This window comes from Amblyomma mixtum, chromosome 2 (genome assembly GCF_055824585.1).
Source record: "Amblyomma mixtum isolate Tamu chromosome 2, ASM5582458v1, whole genome shotgun sequence".
Lineage (NCBI taxonomy): Eukaryota > Metazoa > Arthropoda > Arachnida > Ixodida > Ixodidae > Amblyomma > Amblyomma mixtum.
The window spans coordinates 8,213,926-8,226,230 of record NC_143013.1 but is presented as its reverse complement, the minus strand read 5'-3'; the positions used below and the strand labels follow the sequence as shown (position 1 = coordinate 8,226,230).

Here is a 12,305-nt window from a genome sequence, read left to right as displayed (position 1 = left end):
ATAGCGTTAATGGGTTAATGCTCATATGCTCAGAACTGCTAAATTTCGACTTTAGATTCACAGATTGCCGGAAGTCTTCATACCATTCCTGGAGCAGTGGTGCAGTGGTTAAGCTATACAAGCTATGCAAGTGGCTGAGCTATGCAATGGCAGGTGCTGCCACTGGTGGGGCTCTTGAGAACTAGGTTGCTGTTCCCGAGCAACCTCTCGTGACCAGTCGTTAATTTAACTGTCAGGTGCCACGGTGGTCAGTTTGTTCACAATCCGTTGGGCAGGTAGTGGTGACGCTAGGTGGCCCATTTAGGTTGCCAGAACCGCCGGTTGCTCCGGCCGCTCCAACTGTGAGGCTTCAAACAGTCACCAACACCGATGTGGATGTTGCCGACGCCGGACAGTGTTTTTCGACATGGGGGTAGTAATGCTCTCAGGTTGTGATAACTTCTGCTCTTTTGTGACCAAGCGCAACCTCTCCTGTTGCACTTACTTGTCGTGCTGCCTTTTCTTATTGTCAGACCCTTTTGTTCTTCCTACATTCTTGTGCACGCACCCTGCCTTGTGGATGGGACTGCTGGAGCCATTTTATTGCTTCCAGGATGGCCTTCTTTGAGCAGAAGGGGCGCCTGGTGACTCCAGCTGACCTGATGGAGGAGGTGAAGTCGCACTATGTCTCCCAGCTGGTGCAGCAGTGCTACGTTTTGGTCCTCGGGCTGGACGTGCTCGGCAATCCCTACGGGCTGGTGAAGGACTTCACCAAGGGCCTCGGGGACTTCTTCTATGAGCCCATTGCGGTGAGTTGTGCTGCTGTCTCTGCCATTCCATCTGTTGATTGAGACAGAGGAGTCTCTCTGAGTGTCAGGGCATTACTACCATGGTCTGCTCCCTTATTGGTTGTGTGCAGATGCATGCAGGAAAATGTCAGTGATCCAGCGCTGACAGAGCAGCGTTCCAACAGTCAGATTTAATCTGAGGAAAAGGCTGAGTTCAAAGTAATGAATAGTGCCCTCCTTGCAGCTGTTCATATTCAGTCACGTCATGGAAAAGTACAAGAGCCAGATGATGTTTGACAGTACTCCGAGATTTACTCTATCTCAGGGGGTGCCCTCAGTCTTTTTAAAGCCTCAGGGAACCCTATTGCACCCTTCAAGGGGTGCTATGGAGCTTTGTCTGTCTTGAGTTCCATACCTTCCTGCCTGACATGGATACAAAAGAGAGTTCGGAAACACAGACCTTCAAAAAATGTTCAAATTCAGTTACTTAATAACGACTGGCTATACAGTGGAGCAGTCTGTCATGAGCAGTTACGGTACATGTAGTCTCATCACAATAAAGTGGGTTAAATTATGGTGGGGATTGAGGTATGCATGAATTTAGGTGCTCAGGGAGCCAAAAAGGCATGCCAACAGCGCCCAATTTGAGAATACTTGCTCCACATGGACTCAAGTACTTAGATGGATTGGGGAGGAGTGCAGCAGTTCACTATCACTGCTTGAATATTCTACTAGGCAATGTCGGAGGCACAGATGGCTTTGTGGGGCCACCAAGAACAGCCAGAAAACAGACATTGAATTCCGCCATGTGAGCTTCTGTTTCTTTGGCCGGTGCCCATACATAGCAGGTGCCATTGGCAGGTGCTACAGCCACTGTGCACTTCTTGCAGATCACAGTTGCTATGTGTGGCTATTTGCGAAACACTAATAATGTTAGGCCTCACCGTGTACTAGCGCAACTTTTGCTTTCATGCAGGGATCTATTCAGGGTCCTGACGAATTTGCTGAGGGCCTGTCGAGAGGTGCACAGAGCCTGATGGGCCACGTGGTTGGTAAGTGGTTTGCACTGGAGAGGCAGTGTACAGTGTTGTAAACTGAAAGGGACAGATAGCTGGGCAAGCTGGTTAGTGCTTATCTATTGTGACAGCACAAAAAAAAGAACTGACATACAAAAAAGAATAATACAAGCAGTGTCACAAAAGTGGCAGGTAGGTATGTTAGGTTTAATGTCGTCAAGTGACACATGGCTGTGAGGGACGCTGTAGTGCAGGGCCCCAAGTTATTTTGGACTTCCTGGGGTTCTTTAACATGCGCTGACCTTGAACAGCACACGAGCAATTTTTCATTTCACCTCCATCAAAATACGGCCACTGTGGCTGGGAAGTTGGTCAGTGCTTGTAAATTGTGACAGCACAAAAAAAAAAGGTCAAACATGAAATGAATGACACAAATGCTGACATTAAAAAGAAGCGGAGCCCAAATTACTAGAAATAGCTAAAACGGGCAGATAGCTGGGCAGGTTGGCAAGTGCTCATAGTTTATGACACCCCGAAAAAATAAGGACTGACATAAAGGGAACAGCACCAGCACTTCTGTTCGTTTCATGTTTATTCGTATCTTTTCACGCTGTCATGAATTATGAATTCTGCATGCATTGCCCTTTTGGGCCTGTGCTTTAAAGCAGCCTAAAACAGATGATTTGTTTCAAGTTGGACTGCAAAAAAGAGGTACCCGGCGTAAAACCAGTGCTTGTTCTTTTAGGGAGCTCCGCTGGTTCCATTGCACTGATCACAGGATCTCTGGGGCAAGTCCTGGCTGTGCTTTCTTTCGATGAAGATTATCAGAATGTGAGTTTGCATATGGCTTGCTCAGCACAGCAAAAGCGCTCCTTGGGGGTTATTCATTTTTAATCCCATTTTTTCCTTCACTTGCAGAAACGGCGGAAAAGGATGGAGCAGCATTCAACCTCTTTACCGGAGTCCCTGGCAGTGGCAGCCAAAGGATTTGTGCTCGGAATCCTTCTAGGTGTTTCTGGAGTTGTGATGAATCCTGTCGCAGGTATAGTAGCAGTTGACATATTCACATGCATGCTCATACAAACATCACTGTAGTACCTTCTTTTCTTTTTCTTTTTTGAATTTTTTTTTTTTTGGATTGAATGCCAATTTAGGGAGGACAAGTTTCCTTCGTTGCAGTATAAGCATGTCCTGACTGCCTGTAGGCAGTACAGAAAGAAGATGCTGTGCAGGACCAGTACTTCACTATCAAGGTCATTTCTTGATCACAGGCAGCAGCGAAAAACACTGGGAGCATTTTTCAGGGAACTGTTTGCTTGAGTGTGGAAGGATTTAGATCGGGCTTCTTTGCTATAGAAAAAGTTTCTACCAATATTTTTTTCTTCTCACTGTCTGTGGTTCCACTTAAAGATAGCAGCTCTCTGAAGATCTATGTGGCACCTTGCTTACATGGTCTAGCAGGAATGTGTTTGCGTCTGCTTGGTGCTGAAATATATGACTGTCGCACTTTTTACATCCCCCATGCAAACAAAGGAAAAGACAGGGAAGGTATGAGAAGGCTGTTTGTTTCCCTTGAAATTGCTTGGTGTACTGTCCAGTTTTTTTTTTACAACACATTTCTTGTCTACTTGTCTTTACTGCTGTATAAGCATGTGTGAGCCCTATTTGAATGAGCAATGCCCGTTGACGTGGATGTGTTAGGTGTCATGGCATCCGGTTGTCTCTCTGCTGCTCACACAGTGTGTCTGTGTGTGTAACTTCATCCAGGGGCTCAGCTGGAAGGACTCGAGGGGTTCTTCAAAGGCATTGGCAAGGGACTCATGGGACTCATGACCAAGCCCACCGGTGGAGTGGTCGACATGTTCAGCATAGCCTTTGATGGCATTCGCCGGTGAGTGCCATCCTTTGGCTCTGGTTGGAATAGTGTCTGAGGCTGATTGAAGCTGTGGCAGGGTTTTCAAGCTCCACTCAGGTTTCCTTCCAAGGTGTGCAACTCGTGTCCATCCTCTGCATCACATGATGCTACTAGCTTTAACAATGAAATTTATTATTTTTTGCTCAGTGACTGGCATTGCTAGGACACAAAAATGGGCATTCATTTTGCAGCTCACAGCGAATTGCATGGTCCCTTTTCTTTCCTACGAGCCAAGTCTTGTCTGCGATACTGGGTAGCTTGGCAACCGAACATGTTCACGTAATGGTCCTGTAGCTGATCCTAAACTAATAGTCGCCTGAATTTGTTGTTGTGTCTTCACAGTTCAAAAGTGCAGAAAAATGTTCCAGTGATATTTGCTTATGGCAGCATGCTGTGCAAGAACACCACATTAACAGCTATGCCTAAGCAAAGTCTAAATTATGTGTGGATGTTCCTCCCCCCCTCTTCCTTCTGATGCTGAAGAGCTGCGGAGATGGGCAAGGGTGTTGTGGTGAGACAACGGCTACCCCGGTTCATCAACCAAAACCTGGTGAGCCACAGATTTTAAAAGTTATTTTGTTCCAACATACAGCCGGGGGTGATGTTGAGGCTTAATCAGGGGCCCTGGTAAAATGCACCGATATTGCTGGCCATTTTTTTGGCTAGGTAGGAAGGCAGCCAGCAAGGCAGGCTGAAGGTGCTTTTCTAGCAGGCTGGACATGTTTTGACAGTGCTTGCTTCGGCATTTGTTTCACAGCAACGTTAATAGGTGTTGCGTTGACTTACTTGTGACTGCAGGGAGAATGGTGAAAGAGGGGGAAATGTGCAGGAAGTCATGCTGGCAAGAGAAAGGGAGTGCAGAAAAAGAGCACGCGGAAATGCTGAGCACGTGACATTAGCGTACATAGTGTGTGTTGCAGCATTGCTGCTGTCTACCTTACTGTGTAGTCAGCAACTTGCTGATGGCAGAGCTTTTTCCTTGCAGGGATTGAAGCCCTTCTCCCAGTACCAGGCAACGGGCTATCGACTGCTTCTGCAGCTGAGCAAGGGGCACTACTCACAGACAGACACCTACTGGGCCCATGCGCCTCTGGGCAGGGATGACAGGGCCAACATCGCCATGATCACTGACAGGTGGGTGCACCTTCTCCTTAGGAGTGCAGGGGTGTGCAGACCTGCGTCCCACACATGCTGACAGTGCTGTTTCATGACAGTATAATCAGTGTCCACTGAGCTCCCCGGCTTATGACTGTAGAAAGGTTGTCTTTAGCCTCAAGCTTGCTGTACTGATCAATGTGCCTTACTTATGAGGCTGCCGCATGGACTTATGTGAGACTATTGTACGCGTTGTTACGAGCTTATCCTAACGTACCTAGGGCTATGTCATTATCAAAGCACTGGTCCTAGACTGCGATGAACCAAAGTTGAGCATCCTAAAATCTTGTCATTCATGTTGTAGCTTGGAAAGCTGTAGTTTCAAACTTCTTTGTCAAGCTTTGGTTTTTGGACTTATTTTTTGTTTTGTTTCAGATTCTGGGAACAAAGGCCAGAATAAAAATAATTTGGCCTAAACACTAGCTGGAACAGTTAGAGTAGTTTGTGGTTTGGAATGATGTGTCAGTTTTGTTTTGCCCGCTCTACAGTATTTTCCCCCTCGCCTTGTGCAGGCATGTGTTCCTCCTGGAAAAGTGCCGCTTCTGGGGCGGCTGGGCGATCCAGTGGAGCATCCGACTGGAGGACGTGGTCTCGGTGCCATCCATCTCTGGCAACAGCCTCATCATACGGGTCAGACAGGTCAGTACATAAATTCTGATGTGGAAATCTCAAACTGCAGTCGTCCAAACAACACCAGAAAGAAAGCAATGAGGACAGAGATGGTCCACACCAGGTTAGGGGATAGCTTGTAGCCATTGAAGAACCAGCAAGTACCCAGCAGACTGAGGATCAGACAGCTCACCTCTTGCATAGGAGGTGGACGCTGAAACCACTAGGCCACCACCACCGGCTGCTACATAAAGCAAAAAAAAACATAATTTATTTACATATAGGTCAACATATTTTTTGAAAATTGCGCTCTGCAAACTGGGAGGCGGACAGATATGCAGATTACGGCCAGGGTGAGGCACTAACCTGGCTACAAATGCAGAAAAGGAAGGGAGAGGACACTAGATGTTACTGCGGAAAGTCCTCCACTCTGGCTGTCATCACAGTTGCTACTACAAGTACTACACAGAGGTTTCAAGCATCCCTTCTTTTTCTTAGATAAAGTCGATAAGAAGATAAATACAGCACCCCGCCACACCAACCATGCCCTTTAGAGGCCTCGTTAAAAAACAAAACCTCCAGTTGCTCAGTCGCATGGCGAGGGATGCCTTCCAAACATGTATGACTGTTGTTAGGAGCATTTAAGCAAACCATCGTATGTGCAGAGGTGTAAAAAAGCTGAATGTTTGATGGTGCCGAAAAGTATGCCAGAGACTGGTAAAAGTAGCAAGGGTGCCTTTTCGCTTGCAATAACAGTGCCAAAGCTTTTCTTGCTAACAATGCCAAGCTGCCCTTGTAATCGTGGAGGTTCAACATGTGACATTTGTGGCACTAGTACAGACTCTGATAGTGTGTGCTGAACTTTAATAAAATTGAATGAACGCATTTATGTCTCAGGCTTTCTCTTGCACATTTCTCAAAACAAAACATCTAATGCTTGGCGCAGTGCATCATCTCTGGGGGAGGTCATTCATAGTGCCACTGCAGCTCCAATATGTTGTGGTGCACTATGCCGGGTACCTTAATTGCATATTGGCTGCTTGGGGTTCCCATTGGTCAGCCTGTGTGGCGTTCCAACTTTTTTTTTTTTTTTCTGGCTCACAAAGTTAAGGAGTTGATCTATGCAATGCATCCAGCAATATACAAGTAAATGCAGCAATCAGATGGATAGATAATAGCAGCTGCCCTCATTTGGTCCGCCTGCAGCCTCAAAGCAACATGGATGGCAGTAGCAGTCAGCTTTGCAGCAAGAGCCCAAGAAATTAAAGTTACTTCTTGCACCCAAAAATGTCCTCATGCAATGAAGTTTGCTCTTCTCCACAGAACACCGCATACTGATTGGAAAAACAGGCTCACTGCAGCTTTTTGCCCACTGCAATGTCTTTGTTGTCGTTCTTTGCAGGACGAGTCTATTGCCAGTTTCACAGGCAATGAACGCTTCCTCATCTGTGAAGATCGCGATGTCCTGGAGTGGCTGAAGCTGAAGATTGAGACAGCTCTACTGGTCACTATGGAAGAAAGGCCATGTTCACTCGACAGCTAAGTCACTAGGATTGACATTTTTTTTTCTCCTTTTTTTTCCCAGTCCTGCTAAGCCCTAGCCCGAGTGAGTACTAAGCGAGGCAGAATTTTAGAAAGGGTTTTGAGCCTGCTGTTGGCAATGCAAAACACTGGCCTAGTAGTGAGGGAGCCGAGTGAGTTTGTTTGCGCATGCGGGTTGAGCAAGAGTCCGTGCCATCTTAGTATAGACTGCGTGATAATCCAGCATGGGACCCTACTGCTTCCTTGTAAAGCGAATTCTGTTTTGCAGTCCATTGTGGATTACATTTCACTGATTACTTCTTCAGATTTCCTCAGCAGAGGGTTCTGATGCTGAGCAGCTTGGCGCAGTGGGGAGTACAACGGTGGTGCCATTGTTTCGGAGCTGTCTTGCTTCCAGTGTTGCTGTTTGCAGGAGGTATGTCAGTAAAATGCGATCACGTTTGGAAAGCAACTTTGTCAAGACGACTTTCAGTGTGCCACCTTTTTGGGTGCCCTCAAACCTTCAGTGCAGAGCCCCCGCAACTTCTGTAGCTAGTTTAGAAGTCACAAATCCACCAAGACCAATAATATACAATGTCCCCCGCTGTGCCAGAATGAAGCTGTCACAACTGCGACCCCTCTTTGAACTCGGCCATTTCCGCCTTTGCTGTCTCTGTTGTGCTGAGGGCAGATAGCGTGCTTGGAGCATGAGACATTCATGGCCACTTGAGTTCTGTGAGGCGCGAGGACGCCTCGCTGAGGCCTGAACGGTTTAGGCCGTGCTGTGCTACGGCTGCTGCCTTTACTGAAGTGTGCTAGAGTGAGCAGTTGTGTCCCCACCCACCTCTGCCAAAAGAAAAAAAAAATTAAGCCATGCTGTGGACAGACCTAGATGTAGAAATCCTGAAGAGTAGAATTTGTGTACTATATATGTATACCTCAATTTGTATGTGCAGCTTTTTAAGTCGCAAAGAGAGAGTGCGGACAGAAATCCTAGAAAGGTTTTTTGAGGGTTGCATTAATTTATGACAAGCTGTCTTTCTTCCTCTGCTTTGCTGGCTTTATTTTTGTGTGTGCTGTTTACTGCAGGAAAGGAAGGTTGCAGCATTCAAGGTTTATGAACCCACAGAATTGTCTACACGTGGATGACTGTGCGTGAAATTGTTTTACATATTGCCAAGGAAGCACCAGTGTCGTGGTGCTCCCTTGGCATTCAACTTTAATGCTTATTATGATCTGTATGCTGCTTACTGAAATGCACATTCTTTGTTGATTCATCATTCTAACCAGCCTTCAGCTTACACGTGCATAATGAACATTCCAAGTGGCTGACATGCTAGTTCCTAAGGGGAATTTTGATTTTCATGTCATGTTGATGGGACTCTTGTGACAGCTCCACTCAGTTGTTATTTTTAGTAAAAATAGATTGTTCGCTCTTTATGGCTATATTGATGATTATTCGAGAGAGATGGATTTAGATATTGAAAATTTTTTCCTGCCACTGTTCAAACTTATGACATCATACCGAAAAGCCCTCGGTGATCATCATTCAGAAGTGAATGGCAGCCTGTTCTTGGAGGTCTGCAACCAAAGAAAGGTATTGATGTCATTGAAGTTTGCATGCAAAAACAGTCAGTGGCAGCAGTACCTGTATTTAATTTTTTGGTCTTTTGTAGATCATGAACGCTCTATTTGCAGTGAAAGTAGCTTTTTTGTTATTAGAGTGCAGTATTCTATCAATGCAGGCCAACTTCATTTTTTTCTCACTGTTTGTTTAAATGCTGATGCAAGAATCGCTGATAAAAGTTTCAATTAGTTGTGGTCACATGATCATGCTTTAGCACCTTGTGACCATTATAAATCTTGCAGAATTGAACACTGCTGGATTACAGTGATATCTTGAGGCATAGAGCTCATGTTATAACATAATATGGGCTTGGCTTTCAGTGTAGAGAATGCTAATGTATTTGATAATGCATTCAGCAGTTTGGCACACAGGCTTATTGATAAATTTTACTTCACTGTCCCGATTGGCTATGGCTACAAGGCTTATCTGAAGGTCAGTTTGGAATATGGTCTTGTTTTAACTTACTGAAGCACTGCTGTTTAGAAAGAATTGCTGTTAACCAGCAACTGCCTCAGAATTTCTCAAGCAAAAAAATGTAAATTCCTTTCATTCAACAATCTACTTAGGTTATTTTGCTGAGGGGTTTCATGCTTCTAAGTGCATGTCTTGCCTTACCAACCGTCTTGATTTCAGCATGAATCTGCACAGACTGCAGGTTCTAAAATGCAGCTATGTTCACTTTTAGCTAAGTGGCATTTGTGCATACAACCAGCAGGCTGCTATGCCCGTTGATTCCTGGGTGTGACTGCAGGATTGGTGTAATATAACAATCCCTTCCCAAATTGATTTGATCTTTGAATTTCCCGCCCTTCGCCATTGGCTGGAGCGACGCCACACCCTGGGCATCTGCCAATAACAAAGAGCGAACGTGGGGCGTGACATCACTTCAACCAATGAGGAAGGGTGGGAAATTCAAAAATGGCATGGAATTGGTTTGAGAACTGTTATATTACACCACTTCAGAATTGCTGCGGGGCAGTCAGGTACAATTTGTGTGTATGTCTGAGGTTTTGTGCATTAGTTCATGATTTTTTTTACATTGTTTGAGAGTGTGTGTGTCAGCATAAAGAATGTAAAAGTGTAATTTGTTTTTATACATCATTTTTATGTGATTCAAATGTTGTGTTGCCTGTGTCAAAAGGTAGTGACACTTCTGCATGAACCACCAGCTTGCTTGCAATCAAGTTTTGATAGGGAGGCACGTTTTGCTGTTGGGATTTGCCCAATAAAGTAAAATGATTGGCCCTGCCTGCCTCAACCAGAAGAGATAAAATGCAGCTTCATATTTGGTGGGGCCTTTCAAGAAATTTAGAGCTTGGCTATGCGGCTGGTCGACCTCGTGACAGATGGCATTGCAGCCCGTCTGTCTGATTGGTATCCTTGCATGTGGTTGGACCGTGCCGCCAATGCCGCATACCACCATCAGATAGGTATTGGACGAAACTCAACACTGAATGTCTCGCATCTGTCTGAATCACGTGCAAACAAGTGGGGAACTTGGACGGAGAAAGTGTTTACACCAGACTTGATGAGTGATGCAACACTCAATACATATTTGCTAGTTTGTATATTCATTACCATTGTTATTTAACTCTGTTTGCCTGCCATGAGTAGCCTTTGCAATATGCTTTACTCTGTACAAAACATTCACTCTGTTGTGAATATGAAAGCTGTTTCTTTTTTTTTACAATTACGTTTGAAATGCTTTCAGTGCTGCCAAGTTTTTGTTCGTCAGATGCATTGTCTTGCTGTCTGTTTTCAATTTTCACCTCTTCTGCCATCGTGTGCTACACTAAGCCAGGCACAAGTTTTTGTTTGGCTTGGTTCCTAGTCTTACATAACAACAGTGTAATCAATATTCATGCACATAGTGCTCATTTATAGTCATTCGTCTATGCTGCTCAATGCTTGCAAGTGAGGCCCTGCATGTGTGGAGCCATTAGCCTCTTCAAGGCATGCAGGTGTATTGCAAAACATTAACTGACAGATGCTTGGGATCTGGCCTTAGCCACATCAGCGTGTAGTCACAAAGCTTGTTTTTCATTTCTTGGACACCCACACTGCTCGGCCGATTCAAGTGGTTGAAGTATGCATTGAACCACAAAGCAGATGAATACAGACTGCATCACTGATACTATGGGAAGCATGAGAGGATTTAAAGCGCAGATTATATCTTCGGGATGGCTCATACGAGCTTATACCTGTGCACAATCTTTGCCTACTTTGTTGTCAAAACAGACACATATCTAGTGGGGGGGGGGGGGGGGGGGGGGGGGACTGTTGAGTAAGTGGGCTGGCATGACCTGTGGAGTTCCTGCGGCAACATTAGTTTCTTCAGTGGGAAGCCACATATGATGGAACCTGTGCCATTTCCTTTCAGCACTGGCTGATTGTGGCTTTAAAATATTTCTATTTTAAACACTGTTACTAGTTTATGTTACTTCCTCCCTTTGTACTAATAGGCTACTGGACTGTTTATTCCTGTTTTAATTTCTCTATTTCTTTTACATATATTTTTTCACAGTCATTTTGTACAGCTTATTGAAAACCAGGGGAGCACCTATGAGGCATATTTTAATGGAGGGCTGCAGACTGGCTAGGATTATTTAATGTCAATTAAGACTTCAGTTTAGGTACATTTTGTACTTCCCATCCATCAAAATACAGCCCTTGTGTCTAGCCCATCCTTATACTCAGTCGCAGAGTACCATAACTACTAGTCACTACCGCAGCGGAAAAAGAAAGCGGAAATGGGGTACTCCTGATTTGCAATGCGTTTATCGCATTTTAGTTCCATGCCGTTTCTGTTTATTCTTAGTTTCGCTATGGTGGTTTTTTCTTCTATTTTATTTTTATTTAAATAATACCTGAACAGCAGAGACACATTCCATTGTGCTGGACAAAATAAATTTGAAGTAATGCATTGTGAAGGATAAGCCACAGATGCAGTGACAGTTTTTTTGCAGGTTTTGGAGCGTGCCACACGCTGCAACTCTTAACTTTATCTGTGCATACTATGTGCAAGCAAGTCAGGCATCCTAAATTGTTGCATAAGGGTACTCAAAAGACATCCTACTTGACCAGTTCAAGTGGCGATTCAGGCTTATGTCACACAGGTCACAGTTCAAGTGGCAGAGCCTGACATCACAAAGAATTCAAAAACGAAGTGAGACAAGGACCTTTGGGACAAGTGAGTTTCATTATTCAAGACAAAATGACATGCAAGCTTGGATGTGGATTGTCTTGAATCCAGCCCCTAGTACGGTATCTTCTCATTTTTTTGCAGACATGTTCAGGTCCATGACCTGATGATATTTGTGGTTTGCGCAGTCACTCAGGTAAATGCACATGTGTCAACCCTCGTGCTTTCCGTGGTATCAGTAGAATTCGGCTCCAATTATATGCATGTGTGGTTTTCCACCAAACCATTTAGATGACTGGTGGTGATGGGTCTGCTGTCCCAAATCTCTGTTGAAGCGTACGATCCAGCTGTTGGACTTTAACTGTGCATATGTGCTACTTGTCCAGTTGTTTATGTACCTCATTGATATAAGTGCTCATTTTCCTGGTGAAGAAGACACCTGCTTTGTTCATTCGAAAGCGATGTACTTCCTGTTGACAATCTAGTCAAGAGTTGATATATTAAATTGTGTTGTACTTTAATGAGAGTGCTGTTTCTGTGAATTTTCTGCACC

The 12,305-nt window shown here is 44.8% G+C and overlaps 1 protein-coding gene across 6 annotated transcripts in view; it reads left to right on the top strand.

The window, feature by feature from the left end:
• Positions 1-10,864, top strand: part of LOC149358342 (intermembrane lipid transfer protein VPS13A-like) — a 100,085-nt gene extending 89,221 nt beyond the window's left edge. For 5 of the 6 annotated variants that reach the window (XM_089570395.1, XM_089570396.1, XM_089570399.1 and 2 more), the window contains 2 exons: positions 593-788; positions 1,744-1,879. In XM_089570395.1, the coding sequence (XP_089426521.1) occupies positions 593-788; positions 1,744-1,860 (313 nt within the window). In that variant the 3' untranslated portion in view covers positions 1,861-1,879. Of the gene's footprint in view, positions 1-592; positions 789-1,743; positions 1,880-2,528; positions 2,615-2,701; positions 2,826-3,550; positions 3,675-4,181; positions 4,249-4,683; positions 4,833-5,365; positions 5,493-6,864 lie in introns of those variants that run through there. The other variant, XM_089570400.1, reaches the window with a different exon arrangement.
• Positions 10,865-12,305: the final 1,441 nt, after the last annotated feature.